This window comes from Podarcis erhardii (genome assembly GCF_964252035.2).
Source record: "Podarcis erhardii genome assembly, chromosome: 5".
In the NCBI taxonomy this organism is placed as follows: domain Eukaryota; kingdom Metazoa; phylum Chordata; class Lepidosauria; order Squamata; family Lacertidae; genus Podarcis; species Podarcis erhardii.
The window spans coordinates 50,965,313-50,991,190 of NC_138509.1; the positions used below are offsets into that span (position 1 = coordinate 50,965,313).

At 39.5% G+C, this 25,878-nt stretch overlaps 1 protein-coding gene across 6 annotated transcripts in view; it reads right to left on the reverse strand.

Moving 5' to 3' along the window:
* TDRD1 (tudor domain containing 1) overlaps positions 1 to 25,878 on the reverse strand; it is a 34,009-nt gene that overhangs the window by 5,214 nt on the left and 2,917 nt on the right. For 4 of the 6 annotated variants that reach the window (XM_081863014.1, XM_081863011.1, XM_081863013.1 and 1 more), the window contains 22 exons: positions 25,416 to 25,719; positions 25,106 to 25,192; positions 24,396 to 24,460; positions 24,051 to 24,171; positions 23,332 to 23,437; positions 20,122 to 20,173; positions 17,522 to 17,623; positions 16,326 to 16,502; positions 13,981 to 14,124; positions 13,525 to 13,696; positions 12,568 to 12,654; positions 11,717 to 11,893; positions 11,261 to 11,368; positions 8,758 to 8,928; positions 7,459 to 7,713; positions 7,027 to 7,149; positions 6,021 to 6,131; positions 4,675 to 4,845; positions 3,905 to 4,159; positions 2,359 to 2,469; positions 1,635 to 1,748; positions 448 to 615 (listed from right to left, as the gene is read on the reverse strand). In XM_081863014.1, the coding sequence (XP_081719140.1) occupies positions 448 to 615; positions 1,635 to 1,748; positions 2,359 to 2,469; positions 3,905 to 4,159; positions 4,675 to 4,845; positions 6,021 to 6,131; positions 7,027 to 7,149; positions 7,459 to 7,713; positions 8,758 to 8,928; positions 11,261 to 11,368; positions 11,717 to 11,893; positions 12,568 to 12,654; positions 13,525 to 13,696; positions 13,981 to 14,124; positions 16,326 to 16,502; positions 17,522 to 17,623; positions 20,122 to 20,173; positions 23,332 to 23,437; positions 24,051 to 24,171; positions 24,396 to 24,460; positions 25,106 to 25,192; positions 25,416 to 25,683 (3,145 nt within the window). In that variant the 5' untranslated portion in view covers positions 25,684 to 25,719. The remainder of the gene's footprint in view (positions 1 to 447; positions 616 to 1,634; positions 1,749 to 2,358; positions 2,470 to 3,904; positions 4,160 to 4,674; positions 4,846 to 6,020; positions 6,132 to 7,026; positions 7,150 to 7,458; positions 7,714 to 8,757; positions 8,929 to 11,260; positions 11,369 to 11,716; positions 11,894 to 12,567; positions 12,655 to 13,524; positions 13,697 to 13,980; positions 14,125 to 16,325; positions 16,503 to 17,521; positions 17,624 to 20,121; positions 20,174 to 23,331; positions 23,438 to 24,050; positions 24,172 to 24,395; positions 24,461 to 25,105; positions 25,193 to 25,415; positions 25,720 to 25,878) is intronic. The other 2 variants (XM_081863015.1, XM_081863016.1) reach the window with 2 other exon arrangements.

A 25,878-nucleotide genomic window follows, 5' to 3' on the forward strand; every position in this document is an offset into this window, starting at 1 on the left:
ACTCCGCAGCCTTTAAAAAGGCTCTTCGCGGGTCGGGGAGGGCGCTTGAGGTGCCCACCGAGTTACCAGGTCCGCAAGCTTCCGCGCTTGCGGTTTTTAAGGGTCCCCGTGTCGCCGGCACGGCAAGACCCGTCCTCGACGGAGCCGATTCCCTCCGGGGCTCGGAGGGAATCCGCCATTACCCGTTCGCGCTATCCCGGAAGTCTCGAAAGCATTTATGTTTGTACCTGCTTTTACCTCTGGCATGTGCCGTATGGAACATTTGACCATTTTAATTTCATATTTACATTCCACTTTTTCTCTCCAAGGGATTTCCATAAGAAAATTACAAGATAATATTAGCACTGCTTATTAACACATTAAAATTCAAGGCTCTGTATACATGTGAATATATATACATATTAAGGCATTTGGTTTTTTGACAAATTGCTCTAGCTGGTTTGCTACCTGCAATGGAGCACTTGAGTATCTGAAAAGGTAGTTCCAAGTAGGGGGCAGTTATCGGTAGAAGCCTAGATAATGGCAATATTTCCACATTTCCATAGTCTGCATATGCCACTTTGACTTCTGATACACAAACTTCCAGAACAACAGCACGGTACCAATTGTCATCACCTAAAAAAGTGAACAAAATTTAAGACTTACCATTTTACATTTTAAGAGGCTTACCATTATGTGAAACTGTATATCCTGCTTAAAAGAGATTTCTCTTAAACCTGAAACCAGTAAGCATTTCCCTAAAAGCTAGATTTTCACAACTTAAGGAGATTTGGAAATTATGATTCACTGGACTGCCTTTAGACGATGTGATGCCACTTGATTCACATTATTTGGCAACCAGAAAAGTCAGCTCACTTGTGAGGAATTTACATTACAAGTTCACACCACTTGGCCAGAAAAGATTAAAAAAGACTGCAGAGTGAGTAACGTGCCTCCCTAGTTTGAACCTAGACAAAGTGCCCCTAAATGCTGAAATACTATCACTGTAGTTCTGGATATGTGTCTATTGCTCTATCAGTACATAGATGAAAACAGCAATAGGGATTTTCAAGTCTTGGTTGCATGGCCGCTACTCCTTATGTTATTCCCACCAGGGCAGAAGAGATCTCTACACAGTTAGAGACAGCCACACCAATTAAAGATGCTGTTACTTGTTTAGCAACCCAACTCTGGACTATCTTTCTTCTAAGGAGGCAACTGATTCATTGGACCCAGAGAAAGAAGCGAGGATGTATGCTGTCAAATTCCGTGCCTCCAAAAAAGGTTTAGATGCTTCAGGTTACTGAAGGGCTGTATGTATAATCCATTTGGGTGGTCACTCAGTTACTGTAGTAGTAAAGGTTACCACTTGATAATATGGTCTTCACCATATCACCCATCGTATGCTACCCAAGAAAATGGTTCTTTCCTGTGATACCATTTCATCCAACTAAGCTGTTATGCAAGAACTGGGAGTTACCTATTTTAAACATGATAGTGTGAAATTCAGCCATCATCTCCCTCTTGTAGACTACAAGCTCTATAGGCTTATTTTAGACATTTTAAGAAAGTAATTAAAATATTTTCCTTTTTTATGAAGTAATCTTAACATTTTCTAATACACAAACACACACACACTTTTTCGTTTTTTTCACCTGTGAATCTGGCACAACAGGGTTCACCAACTTTTGGCTTGAAACTGGAATCATTCTGAGAATTGCAGTAATCTGCAAGTCCAGTCATTAGCTTATGGAGTCCCTGCAGATCCACTAAAACATAAAAGAAGTGTAATGTTTTGTATCTTCTACCACTCACCTATCCTGATAAAGTCTATGAGCAAATACATTCTAGCATCTGGAAGCATACTACTTAAGCTAAATTTCCCTGGATAACATATGAATAATAAAGTAGCGAATTTGCAAACCTAAAATATTTCCTTTAGTTTTATTTTTACAAGTATGGTAATCAGTACTGCCTTTCTTTCTTCAGTAACTCAAGTTCCCAAATTATAAAACTTTCAACTAGTGCAGGTTTTTTTAAAGTCCTTGCACACTTCTGGTGCAGATACGTAACAATGGGCTTCTTCAAACTGAAGTTTAACACACCATGGGGTCATAAATAATGGTTTTAGAACAATTCATAAATAAACCATAACTCTCCAAATCTGAATATCACATGGGGAACTGTGGTTAGTTTAAAATTAAGACATAGAAGCTTCTAGTCTTCTTACAGGCACTAAAAAGGGAAGGGAATAATGATCATTTGTGACCAAACTTTGTCATGATCATTTACATAGTGAAAAACATTGTTTTCTATTATGACTGAATGGGGCCCACATAAGAAAATCATTGTCAACTTATAGCATTCTGTAGTCCTTACCTTTCATTTTTGTGGGTACAGCATAGAATAAACCAGGGTTTGTCACATCTAATACATGAACATGCACAGTTTCACCAACTGGAAATTCTGTTGTTGTCCACTGTGTGCATCCTGCAATGTTACACACAAGTGAAAATTATTTGCAAAGCACTTTTATGTGGCTGACCTTGGTTATGAAAATTACCTGCCATTAGTTTCAGGATGGAGTCTACATTACAGAAAAGTGGGACCTGATCCCACCTGAGTATGGACAAATATGATGCATACTGGTGGAGCCTGAATCCCTGTTCCCCATCACCTGTGCATGCATGCATGCAAATAGCATGAGGAGCCACATGGCACACAGAAGAAGTGGACAGGGTTATGGAAGGTATGCATGGATCTTCCGCTCCCTGCAATTGCCCTCTGCATTACCTGCATGCAAGCAGGACAGAGGAAACACCTGGGGGAATCCTCCACATAAAGGCAAAAATCAACAGCACTGGGCCCAAGGGATACAATGTTTTGTAAGTTTCCTTTCCCCTCATCAGTTTTTATTTCTTTTTTTCTTAGAATGGCTTTGCAATTATCAGTAATTCTAGATTGTGATCCTTAGTAGGCATCAATTAAATATCCATATTGCTGAAGATATAACAAAAAAAGCCACGGAAATAGTAGTAGGTTATATGTACCAACATATATTACCAGACAATGCATCTTTACCTTTGAAGATTTACAAAACCGATTATTTATGTGCTAATTGTTCTGACAATTATATGCTGCCACTTATAAAAGATGTGAAGCCAGTAGATGGGCACAGTTAGCACTGGACAGTGCTTTTAAATAACACATACACCACGCTCACACACACCTTCAATGCATAACTCACATGTACACACTATCTCCCCACTAGGTAATCTGCACAGGAAGTACTGGGAGAATGGATGTTAATCCCTGCCCTTTGTGCTCTTGATGCCATGTGGGAACACCAATTTTGTCTGGATCAGAAGCTTTTGAGGGGGAAGTTAAAGGCTCAGCACGTGCAATGTGTAAATTTCTCCTGCTGCTAAGCTGTATGGGAAGAGCTCTCATTTCCCCCATCACCCAGCTGGTGGAAAGGTTGCCAGGGCTCCATGGGCTTTGAGAGGCCTCAGAGAGAATGGCCAGGGGCTGCATGCAGCCCATTGGTTGTCCACCTGTGGTTTACAACAATGTGTGAATTAGACCATAGTTTTAAAAAATAGATATGTTACATAGCCTGTTGTGAAGGGAACAACTCTACACAGGTAATGAGTTTCATGATGTTTAATTTTGAAATCTATACTGTTATTGAAGTGTACTATTGCTTTAGTTCTTTCAGCTCATCTATGGAGAACCACCAAGTTTCATGCCCATTTCCATCAATGTGATAACATTCATCAACAGAAAGTTCAAATCATACCTGGTGACTTAATAATTTATGACATTTGCTGATTGACATGCTTAACGCCACAGCACATTCCCTATACCTACACAAAACAGACAAACTTTATGCAGATTCTTCATTTTTAAAAGTTAGTAACATTACCTTGGGAATCACTGTCTGTCAATCCACCTGGCTGCACATTCAGATCCGACACTATTTCCTTTTTCAAAGCTAAATTATTCTTAATTAAATATTCGCTGATCACTATGGGACCGTTCTCAGAATTGTCAATAAGCTCTACTTCAGCACCATTTGTCGTTAAAGAAACTACTCTGGCCTGAATTTTCTTCCCAGCTGTGAACGTCTCAAGTGTTGTTGTAGCTTCTGCTGTCCATTCCTTATTTATGGGTATTACACCTGAGAGGAAAAAATATTTAAGCAGCCATTAGGGACTCTTTAGACAATGCTTTGATGTTACTAAGGCTGCAAATTCCTTATCGTTACTAGACAACTTGTATCTCGGTAAAAATGAATGAATTGTACTATAAATGTATTAGAGGATTTTGAAAATCTTAGGGACCTGTTATCATAAATTTAAAATCTCTTACATAAATATGTAAAAGATTTACATATGCAATATGTAGGAATATCCAAGAATAAAGACAGTTTCAGTATTTAGTAATTTCTAATTTCGAACAGTTTCTGGGTCATATTTATCCTACACTACTCTGTTGGTTGTGGATTAACTGTTTTCTTACTCCAATTCCCTTAGGACAATTTAGCCTGAGATACAGGCTTCAAGTGCCTAACAGATTAACATTTTGGATCTTAGATTCAGGAATACACCTTAAACAGAAATATTGTTTAAAACAGTGTAACTTTATATCTTATTTGCAGTTCAAGAGATTTCTACTGAAGTAAGGTAACTGTACCTGACAATGAACATTCAATTGCTTGAAATGGGAGTTTCATAAATGTAGATGTAATCTGTCTGATTTTGTCCAGAGTTACCTCTTCACAGTTTCCATAATCTACAAACAGAACTTTAAAAGCTTCAAATGAACTGGCTTCTTTCACCAAAGCCCGATACCATCTACCATCACCTAAATTAAAATAAGACAGAGACAAAGATCTTGTAATATCCAATAAGCATACAAATAATTTACTCTCTCATTAAAAACAGTAGTCTGATCTTTTGCTTCATGTCTTACTTGGGCGTAGACAGATATAGCAGATTCATGCTACCCCTATTTCAAAGCGATATCATTTTTAGTCAGACGTTAAAGTTACTCTGTCATATTGCAAGAAAAGTACTAATATCCTATTGAAGGAGAATGGATAATAATCAAAAAATAATATACATATCAAGACCTATCTTCAGCCCTGGCAACAGCTTAGTGAGGAGACTATTCTTTGCCATCAGAAGATGGCAGCTTCCCTCTGCTATGCCCCAGGAACATTTTTAAGGGAGTAGCTGCTAGGACAACTGAGAGGGTATTTGTGGCCTTTTGAGTTTAGGCATAAATGCTGGGTGCCTGGGGTGATGTCTAGGTACAAATGGTATCAGCTTTGGGGCTTCCTTGGGATATTAATAACTGACCTTTTGGTAAGTGGTGTGCTTACTTCAATTCTGATACATTTTATAGGAACTGTTAATTCTTAAGAATTATCACATTATGTATTACCATCATTATACTATTGCATTTTTACTGTTTATTTTTTTGCAAACTGTCTTGAGCAGTACAGTGGTGCCCCGCAAGACGAATGCCTCGGGCTTGCTTCGCAAGACGAAAACGTCTTGCGAGTCTTTTCCCTTCCCCCCCTTTTTCTAAGCCGCTAAGCCGCTAATAGCCGCTTAGCCGCTAAGCCTTTAATAGCCACTAAGCTGCTAATAGCGCTAAGCCGCTAATAGGGGTGCTTCGCAAGACGAAAAAACCGCTAGACGAAGAGACTCGCGGAACTGATTAATTTCGTCTTGCAAGGCACCACTGTATTCATATTAGCATTATTAGCATGGAATGAAATCTACTGTTTCGTAAATCGCGACAATGCAGTTCTTGCTCCATTGCTCTGCTGGATGCCTTTCCTTCTAGGGAATTGGGGTGAAAGGAGCCAAGGCCATGAACTGCATGACATTTCAATTGCTCAGTGTATGTCTAAATGCACCAGGTGTCGGAAGTACTCAGTTGGATACTTTCCACAGCAAACAGAGAAATGTGATTTCTATAAAATATCAGTGCAATACAGAAGAGAATGAGCAATAAGTAAACTTACTCACCAGAGAAATAAGCACAGCACACATCTCCCTTTGTAACTTTGGAAATGTTTGGGGCTGTTTTCTGGCAGTATGCTGCTAAAGATATATTGAGTTCTTCCAAAGCATTCAAGCCTGCAAAATTAAGATTGAAATTGCAACACTAACCACTGTCAAAAGTTTAATCAGAAAAGTCTAGAGGCCTTCCTTCCAATTTATGGCTTAAGTCAGCTAACATCTCAACCTTTTCTAAAACAGCTAATATGGAAGAACTCCACCAAGCAATACTGCTGCTACAGAATTGCTACATAACCTTATGATAGGAAGTTTGAATAAGTGTACCAATGACTGTGCGGAGTTTGAAAACAGTTTATAAATACAGTCAAACCTTGGATGTCAAACTTAATCCGATTCAGAAGCCCGTTCAGCTTCCGAAATGTTCGACAACCGAGGCGTGGCTTCCGATTGGTTGCAGGAGCTTCCTGCACCCAAGGAGAAGCTGTGTCGGACGTTCAGCTTCCGACAAACGTTCGAAACCCGGAACACTTAATTCCAGGTTTCTGGCATTCGGGAGCTGAAACATTTCAAAATGAAGCCATTCTGGAACCAAGGTTTTGCTGTATAAAGCTATTGAGCAATAGGACAAAATGTAGCTAGAGTTACTGTTTACATTCCCCTCCTTTATTGCACTAACACGGGGGGGGGGGGGGGGAGAGAACCAAACAAGATGCATGCAGGAGAGTGACAGAATTATGCCCTCTTAATATTCACTATGCAAAATGGAAGAGGTTGCTCCACAAGATGAATGCTATCTAAGTAAAGTTGTTTGCACAAACAACTATGTGAGTGAAATAAGCAATGACACACCTGTCAGGTTTCTGAATCATACTTGTTTGAGGACACTGGATAGATATGTAAATGACAGGCTGAGTGATGGGGCATGTGACTGAAAGAGAGCTATAGATGGTTGAAATATAAAAATTGATACACAAGGAACAGAACACACAAAGGGGAAAAAAGAAAGATGTACCGTTATTGTCTAACAATTGGCAATAGAATTTGCTGGGGTTGTGTAGCACGCAAACAAACACATTTACCACCTGTTTGGCTGTTAACGTGACCCTTGACCAATCAATTTTGTCCAGCTGTTGACCTATAGATAAATATAAAAATAACCATTAGGAGTTATGTTTTTTCAATGTTCATTCTACTGGTGGAAATTTAACAGATCCCCATCAGCAAACTCTAATATATTTCCCCATTTTTAGTTTCAGAGGGCGATTTGGGTAGACGTTGTCTGAGTATTATAGATTAGGTACAATAAATATGTGATTAGTAACAGTGGAGCAGCAAAAATAATGAATGCTGTTCCTAAATCTGAGTCTTATTCAGTGTTGTAATATTCACAGTAAATTACTAATACAGCTCAAGTCCTCAAGCTATTTATTTTTCACATACTCACCACTCATTTTTTGCAATGTTCCAGTGCTTGTTTCAAGCACTGCTGGGACAGTGGTGGCTTCTTCCACTGCACATCCCAACTCTAAAAGGTATTTAGAAACATTTATTGTTGGAGTCCTGGATTCATCTGTAAGTTTGACCACAAAAGTTTTGTCCTTCTCATTTAATACTCTTATAGTGAGTACTTTATTTTGCACCAGCTTCTTCATAACAGAAGTTGATTCTGTGGACCAGGTTCCAGATGCTGGCTTTATACCTTGAAATAAGAGACGGGTTTAAAAAATAATTAAAAAAATGTACTCCTTTAAAAGTTAGTTATTTTTCTTTGTAACAGAATTTATAAAATAAAAATATATTTCTAACAATTTCGATCAGGTAACCAATTATCTGCATACCCAGCACATAATTCTCTATTTCATATTCCCGAAACAACAAAATGGCACAAAAATGTTCCTTTGTTATCAGAAGAGGCTTTACTAATATCTATGCAGTGTTGACCCAAAAACTTTTGTTGCCTCTGGGGAAGCACCAAATGGCTACTAACATTTTGCCTTTTCTGCTGCTGTGCCTCCTACAATGTTTGCAAGAAGTGTCAGGCAAGTCTGCTCAGAGAGAACACAGCTCTGGGCCATTGCCTGGCATAGTTAGGACTACCAGGTCAGTGACAATCCAAAACCCAGTATGAACAAGGTAGGGCTAGAGAATATCACAAAGCTGCCAACTCTAGGAAAAAGAGTAATTTGAACTATGCTAAGTATTTCATACTATGAGCCTCAGGCATGGCAAGCTTTTAATGGTAGGCTTTAAATAAAAGGAATTAACACAGTAATCAATATACAGTGGTACCTCAGGTTAAGCACTTACTTCGTTCCGGAGGTCCGTTTTAACCTGAAACTGTTCTTAACCTGAAGCACCACTTTAGTTAATGGGGCCTCCTCCTCCTGCTGCATCGCCGGAGCACAATTTCTGTTCTTATCCTGAAGCAAAGTTCTTAACCCGAGGTACTATTTCTGGGTCAGCGGAGTCTGTAACCTGAAGCGTATGTAACCCGAGGTACCACTGTACACACAACTTTATTTCCTATCACAACACTTCCAAAGGAATCTCCGCTCTGCCTGGTGTAGGCTGCATCTAAATTCAGAAGCTGTACCTGGTACAATTTTTTATGGCACAGCTTCAATTTCCATTTTGTCTCCACAGGTTAATCTCTTTGTTTCCCTCACTGTTGCAAAAAAAAAAAAAAAAAAAAAAAAGTTGTGTCTGCTATTCCCAAGATGTATTTAGTCATTCTGTTTCATACCTGCTAGGGTGCACTTTATAGCCTGTACTGGTAACTCCATTAATTTTGGAATGATTGGCCGAAGTTTATTTAATGGAAGGACTTCTATGTTACCATAATCTACATAGCCCACCAGAGCAGTTTTCTCTGAGATGTAGGACAAAACTGATGCACGGTACCACTGTTTGTCTTCTGGAAGATAAAAATACATTTGTCATGTAAAAATTATACGACTAACAACCCCATGCTACATACTGATTTTTACTGCAGCTACTGTACACAAGTGGTGGCTTTCATTGTGGCAGTAGAAGTCTGAGCCAATACCAGTCAAACTAGTTCTTCCCTGCACAGCAGTACACGTGCTACTTTAGAAAACATCAGGGGCACAGATTTGCAAAGGTCTCCAGTCTCAAAGGATGTTGCAATTCAGGGCCAATAGGGATCCTATTGCTTCTGTAGAAAGTGCCAACGACCATGTAATACTTTTAATGACTTAAAAGTCCAAGATCAAGTGAAAAATGCTCTGATATGCTCTGGTTTTATATAAAATGCCAGGTACTGACCATTAGGCCAACAAAGTGTGAATACAAAACAAAACAAAACAACTATTGAAGAACTGAGCCTCCAATTTCTGCATATGGGTCAAAATGCTGGAAAGGCCCCCAAACTACCTATGTAAATCAACAGAAGGAACCGAGACCTCATCTTCAATAAATACCTTAACGGTCCTTTAAATTAGTACAGGCTTATCTACACTTGCAAGCTATCCTTTATCTACTCTCCAGTCCTCTTGCTTCTTGACTCGCCTGCTGCCTTTGAAACTGATGACCATTCACTCCTGCTTAACTCACAATGATCTAGGTCTCCATGATTCTGACTTTAGATGTTTTTCTTCCTACCAGATTGTTCCTTCGGTGGCTCCAAAAAGTGGACACACTTACTCTGGTTTTCCCTTCTGTTCTGGCATTTTTCATGGACCTGTTGTTGTCTCATAGCTGGGCTCTCTCCATGCCAGCCTTCCCCACAATCCCTTCAGATGTTTTGGACCACAACTCCCGTGACAATTGTTCAGGGTTGAATGCAGCTGCACTCCAAAATATCTGGAGGGCTTCCGATTTGAGAAGCCTGTCCTATACCACTGCTTTTCAATCTGCTCAAACATCTGGGGACCCAAGGCTGAAGAATACTGTTCTACATTGCTCCTGGGCAACTTCTTCCAATCCTATAACATTCAAGTGCTGATTTCACCCAGCTCTACCAAGTACTTTAGAATTTTCTCCCTCTACCCAAATTCACATCTCTAACTGTCTCTTTTGTTATTTCTAATCTGCTGTTTTAACACTGCCTGAAACTTAGTGGGTTGGATTTAACTAATGAATCTCACTAGCAGAAGGCAGCACCAGGTCTTCCACTAGTGAAACAGAGCTTTTCCCTCCCACCCAAATTGGCACAGTGGGTAGGTAGATCCGGAGGATACACAGAACAGCATACAGGAGAAGAGGGAAGATTGTTCCATCAGCAGAAGTATTTCAGCTTACCAGGTGGAACAATCTCTTTAGCCCTACACTGAATTTCTCCCAGTATGCTGAAGACTAAACTTCTCCTATTTCATCCAAAGCTCTTCTTTCCTCGAATACTCTCTTTACCCAACTTGCAACATCCAACCTGCTGAACAGGCACAAAACCTTTATGTTCAACCTCTCTCCTTCCACATTACTTTGTCTGTTGAAGCCATGTCACTTTACAACATTGTGAAGACACAGCCTTTCCTCGCTGCCCCTTTGGCAAGAATTCTGGTTCACATTCTAGTAATATCTTTCCTTGACTTCTTCAACCTTCATTTCTGGTCTTCTGTTTTCTCGTCTTTCTCCAAAAAATGTGACCTCCTGTTACTCTGACACAGAACATCATTCATCAGACCTCTACACAGATCTAGCACAAGTTCCTCACCTTTATCTTCAAAGCCCTCCATAGCCTTCTTCCATTATAGCTCTTTTCTTATACCAATATATCCTCACCCACAACTGTTACCCTTCCAGTTCTACCATTCTCAGCTGCCTGAAGACACTTGGCTTCCTCAAATGACTGTCCTTTCCCCCCTGCTGTCTGTTATGCTTGTACCAGCACTCTTACTTCCTACAAAAACCTCTTCAAAACTTAAGGGAAGGGCTGTAGCTCAGTGGCAAAGCATACAGGTTCAATCTCTGGCATCTCTAGCTACAACTGAAAAAGACTTGTGTTTGAAATCCTGAACAACTGTTGTCAGTCACTAAGACAATACTGAGCTAGTAGGACTGATGGTCTAATTTGGCATAAGGCACCTTTTATGTTCCCATTTTGCCCATAAAGTTTTGCCATGTGGGCTGCAACATCCTATGAGAGGGACTTGACTTCTTGCATTCTGTAAAGCACCACTCACTAGAGGAATACTTAAGCCCACAGATTTCCATGGGCTTGAACATGTGAACTCTGTTAGATATAGGCCAACAACAGCAAATCACCATCATCAACAAGTAATATTTACCTGTAAACTGCGCACAACACAAGTCTCCTACTGCTGGGAAGAAATCTGGGGTAGCAGAGATTGTGTTGCAGTATTCACCCAGGGATACTTGAAGCTCAGTAAGTTTGCCTGACAAAACAGGTATTTATGTGGAAATTGTTAAATAAAAAACCAAAATGTCCCCAAACCACAAGAAAGCAATATAAAAGTGTTGTACTTTCATTTGCCAGAAAATGCTGTCATTTGAATATTGTTGGTTGTTTGGAGGTTACACAGAAAGTCTAGGCATGTTGTGGATTATAAAGTGCAAACTAGAAGCTATAAATTAAGCGTGATGTTAAGTATTAATCTCCCACTTCAATGCAGAAAACCTCAACACCTCACCGCTTCCTGACATTTTTAAAGTTCTGTTACATATTCAAATGCTACTCCTGCATACATGTTTACATTTTAATTTAACTAAAAACAAGGACTTACAGCCATTTCCCATCTGCTGACAAAAGAAATCTCCTGGTGTCTGTATGTGGGCAACCATACCCAAAAATGTATCTCCTATAGATGGCAAGATAACCTTGCGAGTTTGACAGCCACTATGATCCAGTCCTCTATGCTCAAGCTTCTTTTCCTGAATAGAAATCTTTTCCACAGTAGAACCTAAGAAAAAAGAATATATTATCAAAACCTGAGTTGCAGGTTTTAATGGTATTAAAAACTTATCATCCTTAAGAGAATGCAGAATATCATTCATAGACACATTATTCCATCTATAGTAGTCATAAACAAAATGAGACTCAAAAGACTCTCAATAATGCGCTACCTCTCATGTGAACTAGGGCACCACGAGCATAGCTTGAAGGAGCCACAGAACCACCAGCTCCCTTAAAGCTATATCTCTGCTCAAAGGCTAAGGACCGAGGCAGCAACCCACAGGTACAGCTTTACATTAAATTTTATCCCATTGGGGGCTATTACCAGAAAGGCAAGCTCAATATAACACAAATAGAGCCAACTCCCTTTCCTCCAGCGCCCATTAGGATGACCTCTAGTGTGAGGCACTGCATCTTCCATAACCTCAAGTGTTACAGTCCAAGATTCTGGCAACTCAACCCTCCAAATTAAAGCAAAAACAGCCCTTTGGACCTGGATAACCCAGCTGCAATGAACCCGTTAACTTATGGCTACACTCCTAAGCCTCATAAAGATGACACACATTTTGCACCAATAAGAATAAACCTATTTTAGTATCTTTAGCAAGTGCATGCTTAAAGGTGCCTTGCTTTCATAAAGATATTAATCAAGATGAATTAAATAAAACGATAAGAACTCACCAGTAACTGAGTTTTCCTTGTTGCTACTCCTACTCTTTGAATTCAAACTACATCCAATTTCCAAGAGTATTTCATGTAAGTGTTTACCTGAAACACACACATTTGTTAATATCCATTCAAAAACAAATCATTGCCAACTGAAATACATCAGATCTACCAAATTTATCTGTAAACTACTACTGTAAATAGGCCTACGACACATACAGTATTACAGATAAATTGATGAATGACAGCTTCACAAAGACTAGTAAAAAGGAATCTGCCATGCACACAAACATTCTGCCAAAAAGAGTCCACTACACTCATCTCTTGTAAATTATGCCAAGTCAATATGAGCAGCTACTTCTCAAAACAGTTTTTTGTCTCCAATGCTTTGATTCTGGGCACTGACATATTACCCAGGGGTTTGGTCAAACAGGAAGAAAATACAGCACTCCAAACTTATGAAGCTGTTTCCAAGTCTGGCCACCAGCTCATTTAACCCAATACTGACTAACAGCACCTCTCCAAGTTATATAAAGGGTCAGGTGCACTTCAATTTTATTTACTTATACTTGTATCCCACTTTATAGTCCCAATAGGTCCTCAAAGTAGCTTACAAAAAAATCTGCACATATAAACAGAAACATGGTGCCAGGCTTTTCAGGCAGCACTTTTTTTGTACTATTTCTTGGTACTGCCTGGTGTCACCAGGCCCACCGAGGATCTGAGGCAAGCATGACTGAGCAATTAGTTATTGGTCAGTCCATGGTTGAACCAAGTCTTCCCTGATATGTAGGGAATGAAATACAATCACTGTGCAATGACTCATCCACCCCAAAATGTGTTTTTATCACAACTGAAGTATCCGGTGAGCATCCTTCTAGTTCATGTGTCAGATTACAAAAAAATATGTTAACCATCACTGCTTAATTAACAATTCATTCAACAAAGAATATTACTGTTAACGAAACTTACCAGAATCTGCCAATACAACATCTACAACAAAATAGGGCATCTCATCCACCAAAACATCAATAACAGTGAATGAGCAGCACTTTCCTATAAGAAATGGAGCAATAGCTTTGCTGCAGTTTGCATTCCATTTTTCTTCAGCTGGGAGGGCATTAGCAACACAACATTTAATGGCCTGAAAGCAAAGCAAAAACAAAACACACTGTAAGGATGTCTGGCTTACTGCTGGTCTTTATGGCCATGTGTGCACATGTCCTTCAAACATATGCATGTTGGCCATTTAAGATTTTCATTTGCATCTTAGTCAAGATGCCAGTTTTGGAGTCTCTAGTAGTTAGCAATAAGAACATTCTGGCGTATTATTTGTCTCAACACACTTTAGCATTTGCATACATAGGTCTGTATTCTTGACACTCTAAATATCTGTGGTAAAGGTGCATTGTGTAAACTTATACTTACACAGGGTGGAATGTGCGCAATATCTTGGTGCAATCGTTTAATTCTATTTAGTGGTAAATTCTCTCCATTTCCATAATCAATATATAAAACCAGAGCACTCTTCTTAAGGATATCCACCTCTTTTATAAGCACTCTGTACCAGGTCTGAACATGAACAAGTTATTTTACATTATGATTTATTATTCTTTTTTAAGAAGAAAAATGATTCTTCTTCAACATAACAGTTGAACAACTACAATGGCAATTTTAATACCAGATCCTTCAATACATTTTTGTGCTTTTAAGCTAGTATCAGATGTAATTTAGAAAACAGAATAATACGCTGGACTTACTATGATTAGTTCATTTTCTGCAGGGAATGGAGGAGACTGTAATTGGGCTGAACTGAAAATGTTCAGTTTAACTGAGATACTAGTTAGTCAAACAATTCTACCATGAGCTGCTAATTCATTAATACTTGATTTATTACAGTTCACATCTTACTAGTAATCCAAAACACAGGTGTTTTTATCTTACTGCTACAGAATTACAGATTTACCCTACATTTGCACTAGGTTATCACAGCTGTGTGTGTGAAGTTAGGGTTGCCATAAGTCCAGAATTTCCCGGACACAGTCAGTATTCAGCTCTCAATAACAGAGTCTGGGCGGAAATCAATGAAATGTCTGAGGAAGCCCAAAGATACGGGACACCCATGTTGGCATTGTAGATTTTGGCGAATTTCATAAAAAATACCTTTAAAAACTCTTTTTTGAGATTTTTGGGGGGAAAAGCTGAACAACATTTGTGTCCGGATTTTCACTTTTTGAAATATGGCAAACATGTCAATAGTGCAGACTATTATATCTTCAGATGATACAACAATTAGAACTGCACAAGCAGAGATGGGAAACACAATGGTTGCAGCACACCCCAAATATTTATTGTCCACTCCCTAGTCACCTAAACTGATCCTACTCCCACGTGTGTGTAGTTTTTATCTTTCTATAATGCTGCCTCACAAATGCTAGTTTTAACCCAAGCCAAAAACTTTATCATGTCTTCAGATTCCAACAGCCCCTCTGCCCCAAACACTTACTGTGTACATTTATTTTCCAACAGTTACTAGCAGTTACCCGCAGGCAGATGGTTGATGGACTCAAAGAAGTACAGATTTGTCAAAAGTATTGTTTTCACAGCATATCCGAGGGTGCCACAGAATTTTAAAAAATTAAATCCCACCCCAAGGGTTTCCTATAATTCTGTTCAGAGCTTTTTCGTCTACCTTTGCATGTATAGATTTTCTCCTCTATTAGGTGAGGTTTTTGAGATTACTGGGAAGGTTTTACCAGTTTATTTCCTTTTATTGTTCTAAATATTAGTACTTGACTTGTGACATCACAGGAAAAACACCTATTATTTTGTGTTTGTTGTGAACTGTCATACTTAACAGATAACAACTAAGAGGAAGATTTTAAAAACCAGTCCTTGGCTTCATCCCTCTAAATGTAAAGGGACCCCTGACCATTAGGTTCAGTCGCGGATGACTCTGGGGTTGCAGCGCTCATATCACTTTACTGGCTGAGGGAGCCGGCGTACAGCTTCCGGGTCATGTGACTAAGCATAACTAAGCCGCTTCTGGTGAATCAGAGCAGCACATGGAAACGCCGTTTACCTTCCCGCCGGAGTGGTACGTATTTATCCACTTGCACTTTGTGCTTTCGAACTGCTAGGTTGGCAGGAGCAGGGACCGAACAATGGGAGCTCACCCAGTCGTGGGGATTCGAACTGCCGACCTTCTGATCGGAAAGCCCTAGGCTCTGTGGTTTAACCCACAGCGTCACCCGCATCCCTTCATCCCTCTACTTGTACTTTATTGTATGCTTGTAGGAGTGTCATTTGAAGCTACTGAACAATCCCACAGCATTTAAACTGCACTTTTATTACCATTTTAGTTTAGTTTATGATATTTAAAAACATTTGACCTATGTGACAGATCTCAGGTGACATAACCCATTATAAAATTTAAAATGTTACTTCAGAAAAACCATCTTGCCCTGATGAAAATTCCCAGGCATAATTTATTCAAGTGCCCCAACAACTTTCATCACCTTTATCTAGCAAAGGAAAATCTGGAGCAAATAACTGGCATAGAATTATATTGCCAACTACCTCTCACTTTGGCAAAGTTATACAGTGCTGCTCACTTCAGTTATACATACAGAAACAAGACTTTAGTATATATCTCATTTTATGAACACCTATACTTTCTATAAATCAACAATGATAAGTTGCTGGCTGCAGGTTCTCTTGGACAGCCAACCACAAACCAACTGGTCCTTGAGTCCACTTGATGATTAAGTTACCTGATCCAGGGTATATTGTCCAACACTGACTTCACCTTTGGCAGGAATATATTCACCTTGGTTAATTCCATCGTAATCTTTCAATTTCACACTAAGCTTATTAATATTACTTAGAACTTCTGGAGATTTGACTTGAATGTAGAATTCACTTGGATTATTGAACTGTGTTACTGTTCCCTAAATAGAAAGAAAGCCATATAGCAATAAGATTGTCTACAATGCTACATGTCATCAGTCAGCATCACTGCCATTTACCTGCTGGTGGCTAGGCTGAGTGGGTGCAGACAATGATTTGTCCTGACTGCAGCTACCAGGTGTGGGACAGGTAAAAATGGGATTAGCTCCCAGGAATTCCCTAGAACAGTTAATGGAGCAGTTTTGATCCTATTGGCTTACATAGTTCAAAGGAGATTGCTCTCTGCACCCATCTGCTTTGGTACTGAAAACTCCCTTTTGATCAGATGGTTGCTGATGACTGCCTCTTTTAAGTAGTCACCTGGCATCTCAGTGATGTCAGGTGATTGACTGGTGGTTGTTGCCTTCCTTCTGTCAAAGCTGGACTGCAGAAAGAAAGGGTCCCACCTGCTGGTTCAAGTTCCCCACCCTTGATTTAGGTTATACAGTGGTGCCCTGCAAGATGAACGCCTCGCAAGACGGAAAACCCACTAGACGAAAGGGTTTTCCGTTTTGGAGGCGCTTCGCAAAACGAATTTCTTTATGGGCTTGCTTCGCAAGACGAAAATGTCTTGCGAGTTCCTGCGGGTTTTTTTTCCTCCCCCCCCCCTTTTTCTAAGCTGCTAAGCCGCTTATCAGCTGATCCGCTAAGCCGCTAAAAGCCGCTAATAGCGCTAATCCACTAAGCCGTCAATGGGCTTGCTTCGCAAGACGAAAAAACCGCTAGACGAAGAGACTCGCGGAACGGATTAATTTCGTCTTGCGAGGCACCACTGTACAGGGAAGAAAATGAAAGCATTCGCTTTCTAATCAGAAAACTTCAGCAATCCAAACAATAAACAAGTCCAACTGTGTTATTTAAACAATATCTCTCTCTCTCTCACACACACATACAAACATATTTTTTAAAGTTAAAAAAAAGGTTTGCTCTTTGTTGTTTGCCACCTTGTGGTGGAGGGTGGGCAGGATAGAGAGTGCTGAATACACACAGAACAAAACAACAGGTTGAAAGCAGAACTTACCACTATTTTCATATTTTTCTTCAGCTCCAGTGTAGTCAGATCAGAATACATAGTTTTCTTGCCCTGCTCTTCTGTTTTGCTGGTATTCATAGATAAATTTTCCTATTGTAAACAAATTATTTTGCTTGCTTACTAAGCAGAATATGCAACTACTGTATTAACCTGTTTCAGTGATCTAAAATACTTAAATCATGTAAAGAAGAAGGTGGTAAGTTAGTGAAAGGAAGTTAATGGAACTAATGATTCTTGTTCACTCCTTCCCCCCTTGCAATCAATCTCCTGAAGATGGAGAACCCTCCTGAGTATTAGATCGCATGTAGAGCTCTACCAGAGTCCGGCTGAATTTCAGGAAGTTCCACTTTACATCAGCTCTCCATGATATATTCCCCTAAATAAATTTTCAAGGAGTGGCCCCACTGCTACTGAAACCCCACTGGCAAGAGAAGTTTGGACTGCAACGTAAGAAGGATCAAAGTCAAGGGTAATATTGAAGACTATGGTAGAAATAAGCTAGAGAGTTCCAGAAAGACATCTACTTCTGCTTCATTGACTATGCAAAAGCCTTTGACTGTGTCGACCACAGCAAACTATGGCAAGTTCTTAAAGAAATGGGCATGCCTGATCACCTCATCTGTCTCCTGAGAAATCTCTATGTGGGACAAGAAGCTACAGCTACAGTTAGAACTGGATATGGAACAACTGATTGGTTTAAAATTGGGAAAGGAGTACGACAAGGCTGTATATTGTCTCCCTGCTTATTTAACTTATATGCAGAATTCATCATGCAAAAGGGGGGGGGGGGATGACTCCCTAGCTGGAATTAAGATTGCCGGAAGAAATATCAACAACCTCAGATATGCAGATGACACAACCTTGATGGCAGAAAGTGAGGAGGAATTAAAGAACCTTTTATTGAGGGTGAAAGAGAAGAGCGCAAAATATGGTCTGAAACTCAACATCAAAAAAACGAAGATCATGGCCACTGGTCCCATCACCTCCTGCCAAATAGAAAGGGAAGAAATGGAGGCAGTGAGAGATTTTACTTTCTTGGGCTCCATGATCACTGCAGATGGTGACAGCAGCCATGAAATTAAAAGAGGCCTGCTTCTTGAGAGAAACGCAATGACAAACCTAGACAGCATCTTAAAAAGTAGAGACATCACCTTGCCAACAAAGGTCCTTATAGTAAAAGCTATGGTTTTCCCAGTAGTGATATATGGAAGTGAGAGCTGGACCATAAAGAAGGCTGATCGCCGAAGAATTGATGCTTTTGAATTCTGGTGCTGGAGGAGACTCTTGAGAGTCCCATGGACTGCAAGATGATCAAACCTATCCATTCTTAAGGAAATCAGCCCTGAGTGCTCACTGGAAGGACAGATCGTGAAGCTGAGGCTCCAATACTTTGGCCACCTCATGAGAAGAGAAGACTCCCTGGAAAAGACCCTGATGTTGGGAAAGATGGAGGGCACAAGGAGAAGGGGACGCCAGAGAACAAGATGGTTGGATAGTGTTCTTGAAGCTACCAGCATGAGTTTGACCAAACTGCGGGAAGCAGTGGAAGACAGAAGTGCCTGGCGTGCTTTGGTCCATGGGGTCACGAAGAGTCGGACATGACTAAACAACTAAACAACAACAACAACAACATGGTAGAAATATTAAAGTCATTACGTGTCTTGATGGTCATGTCGCCCACACAGTCTTTTTACAGAACAGAATAAATGGTATTTTGAGATACCATAAATGTAGTAGTATTCACTAGTTACAAGAAGCAAAAGCTTCAGCAAGAACAGCAGAATATACTTAGTCATTTTAAAATGACAAGAAATTGAGAGGCTGTTCAGAAAACAATAAGGAGTTTACATAAAGTGGGAAAGAAAGGAATTTATCATGTTTAAAATTCGTATCAATAGAGAAAAGGCAGTGAGAGTTGAAGCTAAAGCAGAAAAGACAACCGAGAAAATGCTTGCAATTAGGCACTCGTTAGCTGGCTAGCCGTCATGTAGTTAAAATTCATTCCCTGCACACTTCCATAGGACACAGTGCCAATTCACTGTAGCCACAGCATTTTGCAATGTGCAGTAACTGCTATATTGATAAAGATGTGGGCTGTTCCAATTTTCTCTAGAAGTAGGGAAGGTATCACAAGAATGGGTGGAGGAGTGACCAGCTCCCAAATGAAGGTTGAACTGAGTGTTATTGGTTAGGATACAAAACCCAGTGATTGCACTTAAAATGCTTTCTTCTAACAGAACTTCAAATAAATTTAATTGCAAAAGGAGTTGTTTGTGCCTCTCTGAATGCTGTTTAGAGGTCCATAACCCTTATAAGAAAGAGGTTTTTTAGACACAAGGGGAGGCACTATAGCGGAAATGGAACCAAAATAAGCTCACTGCACAATGTGGAGGCAACCTCATGGTTCTCTGGATTCCAGTTTATCACTGCAGGGTGACAGAAGACCCCTTAAGCAGCTTCAAGTTCTCTAATGCCAATAATTCACTGTACTGCAGACTAAAATATACTATTTGATTCACAATACTATCATCTGCACATGGTAATAATGCCCCCTCCCCAACCACACAAGTGAACAACTCAAGTCATACCTTTTTCTTGATTTCATCCAAAGATTTTGCACTATCTTCAACTTTATCGGCACTAAAAATGAATTCTGTTCATTAATATAAATGTTCTATAAAGGTCAAGCAGTCCTAAATACACTCAAAATTGACCCACAAAGCAGTAAGCATTAATATGTTGCTTAAGAGACATAAAGTAGAGCCAGTTTATAAAACCCTTTACGACTTACTTATCAATAAACACTGAAGGCCTTATTAGTCCTAATATCTCTGGCTGAATTAACTATTTATTAAGGTAGAATGAGCATTTTAACTGTACACTTCCCACCCACCCCATTTGCATGCTGGCTTGGTGCCTCAATCCTGGTTTGTTTAAACCAGTTTCTCATTATGCTTAAAGTAGGGGACTCTAGTTTATTAACCCTTTTTAAGACACAGTTTGATTCTGTTGGTAAACTAGGTTTTCCATTTGTGACCAGTGTTCAAAACTCCCATTGTTCTAGGCGCATTTTGCGACAGCGAATTTCATTAACGCGAGCAGCTTCTGAGTTCAGGGTGAAATACTGTGCCTAAGATTTCAGATTAAAACAGCAGAGTAGAAGGAAAGGAAGACCTTTTTCTGCCTCCCCACTTCCAGCTACTCTCTGAAGACTGTAGAAGAGACCCTTTTAAGACTATTAGGGGGTGGTGGGCAGGGGAAGGACTAGACAATGTGAAAAATGTATATAATACTTCAGAAATATTTTAAGATTTCTTCATTTTCAGCTTTGTATTCTTCGTATTTAAAAAGCATGCCTAGACATTATGTTGTTGCACCCATAACCTAGGTTTAAGGTGCCATTTAGCTCCTAGCTTTCATATCTTAGTTTCTAACACTGTTTTTGACATAATGGGAGACAGACTAGGATGGTAGTGCTGAAGGTGGTGTGATACAAGGGAGGAAAGAAAATGACTCAACATTCATTCTAAGAATGTTATATTCAAACAAGGTAGCAGCAATTTTCACTTCCATTCTTTGGGGACAACATACAACCCGGAATTCCAAAATAAATAAATAGACCACATATTCAGAAATGCAATACTGCATACCTAACTACACAACAGTAACCAGAATTTAGAGGATACTTGCTAAAACTCTTCAGCACTACCGAATTACAATCATCCTATAACACCTAATTCAATTTTCTGAGTGCCATTCTTAACATAGCCAAAAGAGCCATGCATATGAGGAAAGTATCAGAAGATAGGGTAAAATCTGCAGGGTGAAGAAGTACAAAAGAGGGGAGACCCTAAACGGGAGAATACCCTAGAAACTAGTTCAGTGAAGACTGAGAATATGTGGAAAGTGGACTGCTGTGGGTGGGGGAGAAAAGGGAGTGGAGTAACTAAAACCCAAAAATAACCACTCCAACATTTTGCTGCAGATCTCACTTGTAATTCTATAGCCCTTTGCAGTATATATCTTAAGTGGTGGCTCCCCGACTGTTGAATGCTCCCAAGAGAGGCTTGCCTGGTGCCATCATTACATGTCTTTAGGTGCCAAGCAAAAACATTCACCGTATCCAGGCCTTTAGCCATTAAATAATCTATGGCCTGTTAAAGCTGTGGTGGTGAGTACTGTTATTATGAACATTATTATTATTATTATTATTATTATTATTATTTATTATGCTCTCTGCTATTATGCTTTTTATTATGTTTTTGTTATTGATGCTCCATAAAATGTGTTCTTAATGTTGTACACTGCCCTGGGATCTTTTGATAAAGGGTGGTGTATAAACCGAATAAAAAACAATAAAATAAATAACTAAATAATATCGAATTGAGACCTGGGCTTTCTTCCAAGGACCTCAAGATGCTGCAAATAACATGGGTTATTTCTCATTTTATCATCAAAACAAACCTGTGAGATAGCTTAAGTTGCAAGATCATACTGTAGTTCCTTGTATTTAGTCACATAAAATCCGTGGTGGCCCGAAATGTACAGTGGTACCTCTGGATATGAATGGGATCCATTCCGGAGCCCTGTTCGCATCCAGAAGCGAATGAAACCCGCATCTGCGTGGGTCGCCGCTTCTGCGCATGAAATCATTTTGACTGTCTGCGCATGCGCGAGTGGTGAAACCCGGAAGTAACGCTTTCTTACTTTTCCTTTACCTTTCCCGCCCCAACCTGGCCACAGTGATCCATGCGACAGTCACCTCCAGGCTTGACTACTGTAATTCGCTCTACCCGGGGCTGCCCTTGAAGCTGTCCCAGAAACTCCAGCAGGTGCAGAATGCTGCAGTGAGGCTCCTTACGGGATCTCTGCCATGGGAGCATATTCACCCAGTGCTTTCCAAGCTGCACTGGCTCCCGGTGGAGTACAGGGTCAGATTTAAGGTGCTGCTTTTGACCTTTAAAGCCCTTCACAGCCTAGGAGCCTCGTACCTATGGGACCGCCTCTCCCGGTATGCCCCACGTAGAGCCTCAAGGTCCATAAATAGCAACACCCTAGTGGTCCCGGGCCCTAAGGAAGTTAGATTAGGTTCAACCAGAGCCAGGGCCTTTTCAACTCTGGCTCCGGCCTGGTGGAACGCTCTGCCTCATGAGACCAGGGTCCTGCAGGGTCTGATTTCTTTCCGCAGGGCCTGTAAGACAGAGTTGTTCCGCCTGGCCTTTGGCTTGGAGCCAATTTGATTCCCTCCCTCCCTCTCTTTTTTCTTTTCCTTCTCCTCCTTTGATGAGGCTACATTTTAATATTTTAATGTTTCAATATTTTAATGCTGTATTTTAATTTTGTTTTTAAGTTGTAATCATTCAACTTGTTTTTATTATTGCTTGTAAGCCGCCCTGAGCCCGGCCTTGGCTGGGGAGGGCGGGGTATAAATAAAAATTATTATTATTATTATTATTTCTGTAACTTCAGGGAGCGCAACCCGAAAGCACTCAACCTGAAGCAACTTCAACCCGAGGTATGACTGTACATGCTAATTCACACAAAGTGCTTGAGCATCATGATCTGAATGGGAACCTGTGTATTCATCTAAAATATGCAGAGAGTTCTGCTTAAATATGCATATGTTCCTCTTTATAAAACATGACCACTAATGGGAGCTATATAAACAAGAGCAGCCCTACTGGATCAGACGAAATGCCCATCATGTCCAGCCTGTCTAGTAGCTAGTCAGATGTCTATAGGGAAATAGATACAAATCCAGTTATCAGAGGGAGGATAAATTTAACGTATGAACTTACTTATGTTTAACTAGCTTACAGACGACACTATGCATTTGCCAGTCTTTCCTTTGACACTCCACCGAACAGTAATAGACCTGCTTACACCGTGTGCATCTCAAGGATCCTAAAGAGATTAACACAGCAACACAAAGCGTTGACATTACAGTATGTGGTCAGCAATTTCTGATTTAGTATCCAAGATTTTCTTCTGTGTTCCCATTAAGTTGATGGTCTTTAAAGTCAACCGCACATAGTAGAATTCTGTAATACTAAGCCTCTAGGTTTGAAAATCTTTATTATCCATTGGCATAATTTTGAAAACATCAATTCTCCCCTGCTTTGACATGGAAAAATGTAAGATGTTAATCAACATGGATAAGGTACCCTTACATTTAGATAAAATATTAAAAATAAGTATAGGTTAATTTTTATTTGTACGCAAATTAAGTTCATTCATGAATCTTACTTACAGTATCCAAAGCACTCTACGCACAGTTGCCTAGTAATCATTCATACATAATTCACAACTTTTGTTCAGATGTTTCAGTTGTGGTTGAGAAATGATGGCTTGTCTAAGATCACTAAGTAAGTTTATGGTAGATGAAGGACACATGCTTCAACTGACACTTGAGTTCACTTTCCAATTTATAATAAAAAATCATAACTTCAATTTTTTTAAAAAAAGTTTGCAACGTAAGAGGTTGCACTGTCTATCAGATCAGATAACAGAAACCTACCAGACATTCTACAAAAATGGCATGTGGACCGGTGTAATTGATCACAGCCTGTGGATAAAGTATTGTCAGGAGAGCTCTGTAGTCTTGTCTGCTTTGCATGTTGTAAGGCTGAAGCATGCACCTGCAATATACATTTAGAATAGTTTGAGCAACATTTATATGCCTTAAAATAGTAAAATACTGCCACATAAATAACAGAAATGGAACCGGCCCCACCCAATTCTATTGTCACATAAACAAGGGAAAACACATGTACTATCAGGGATAACAAAGGAAGCTGAAAATAACATTGGCACTAAAGGACACATGTAGAAGAAAATTCAGACTCAAATCTTGCAAACTCACAGGACTTATTTCATTTGCTGAGGATGGTAGGAAGGTACTGGCGCCATTCATGGCTCCTGATTTCCCTACAATATAGAATAGTACTGTTTAGATATGACCTAGTTTTTCCAAGAAGTAGTAGAAGAGAGATACATTTCTAATAATTAACCCAGTTGGACAACCAGGTAGAGTTGCATGCTATGCACAATTAGGAGTAAGTTATGCTGGATTCAGATGGACTTACTAAGTACGATATTGCACAGAATGAAATCAATGCTTAATTATTAAACATTTACATTAACCACCACCTAAAGTTGGTAGACTATTCCTAAGCAAGCTCATAATGAGATAATTTAAAGCTGCCCATATGTAAACAGAACTCAAGAAGGCAACTGCCAAGATTAAGTAATAGCTACTCATTGTTCTTAACACTTACAGAGAAGTGATTTGATAACAAAGCTTCCAATTTTTCATCTATAGTAATGGTTGATTTTCTTTCTTCCTGCCCCCCCTTTATTTTGCTTAGACACCAACAAAACAAAACCACATGTTTACATCATTTGTTACAAAAAATAAAAAATTAACAAAAAGTAACCTCCTAAGTTCTGACAATAAATCTTCTTACATATAAATCTAACTTCCTGTCTTCTCCATACTTCCTTTAATATTTACTAACTTGTTGCAGTTAATCAACAAGTAATGGTTGATTTTCTAATAAAAGAAAACTTAACCTTCTGCACAGCTGAGCTTCAACACTGAAGCCTGGATGGGTGGGTTGTGGGTGGAAAATGACCGAGACTGCTCATACGATACAAAAACTGTAAAAACACAGCACAAAAATGTTTATTGAAGAAAAGCATTTGTTATATAATACACATTTTAAAGCTGAGGAAGTGCACAATTGGAACAACTAGCCATTTCCATTTTCAAAGGTTTCAAAAAGAAAGCAATAAAACAATTTAAGTACTATAAGTGAAATTGCAAAAGCAACACAAAAGATTAAAGGTATTAAAACTATTTTAAAATGAGGTATTTTCCTACCTCTCAGTTCCCCTCCATTCATTTCTGATGTGGTTTTCTGTCTGTTAAAGCTACCATGGCAGCCATCATAACTGCTTTCACTTGAATTACTGCTACGAGTTTCAAAAAACATGTTAGCCTGCTCACAAATCGAGAAATTGTTGAGAAATTTTGAAGTTTTATCTTCTTCAGGTAAAGAGCTTTTGAAGTTGGGACCTGTGCTGGGACTTCTCAGTGATTCATTTTGAATTTTGAGTTCTTCATTCCTTATAAAACGATTTTGTGCCATCCTGTGCGCATCCGTATCAGAACAATTCCCTGACAGCTGTAAAGTTATTGTTTAGCAACGAGGAAGATGAGAAGAATAAAAAGCAATTAGCAGCTAAAAGAAAATGTGTTGAATTTTTAAATATTCCAGACCAAGATGTCCTAAGCAAATTTTCATTCAATTTTCTGTATTCTTTTTTATTAAAAATAAAAGTGG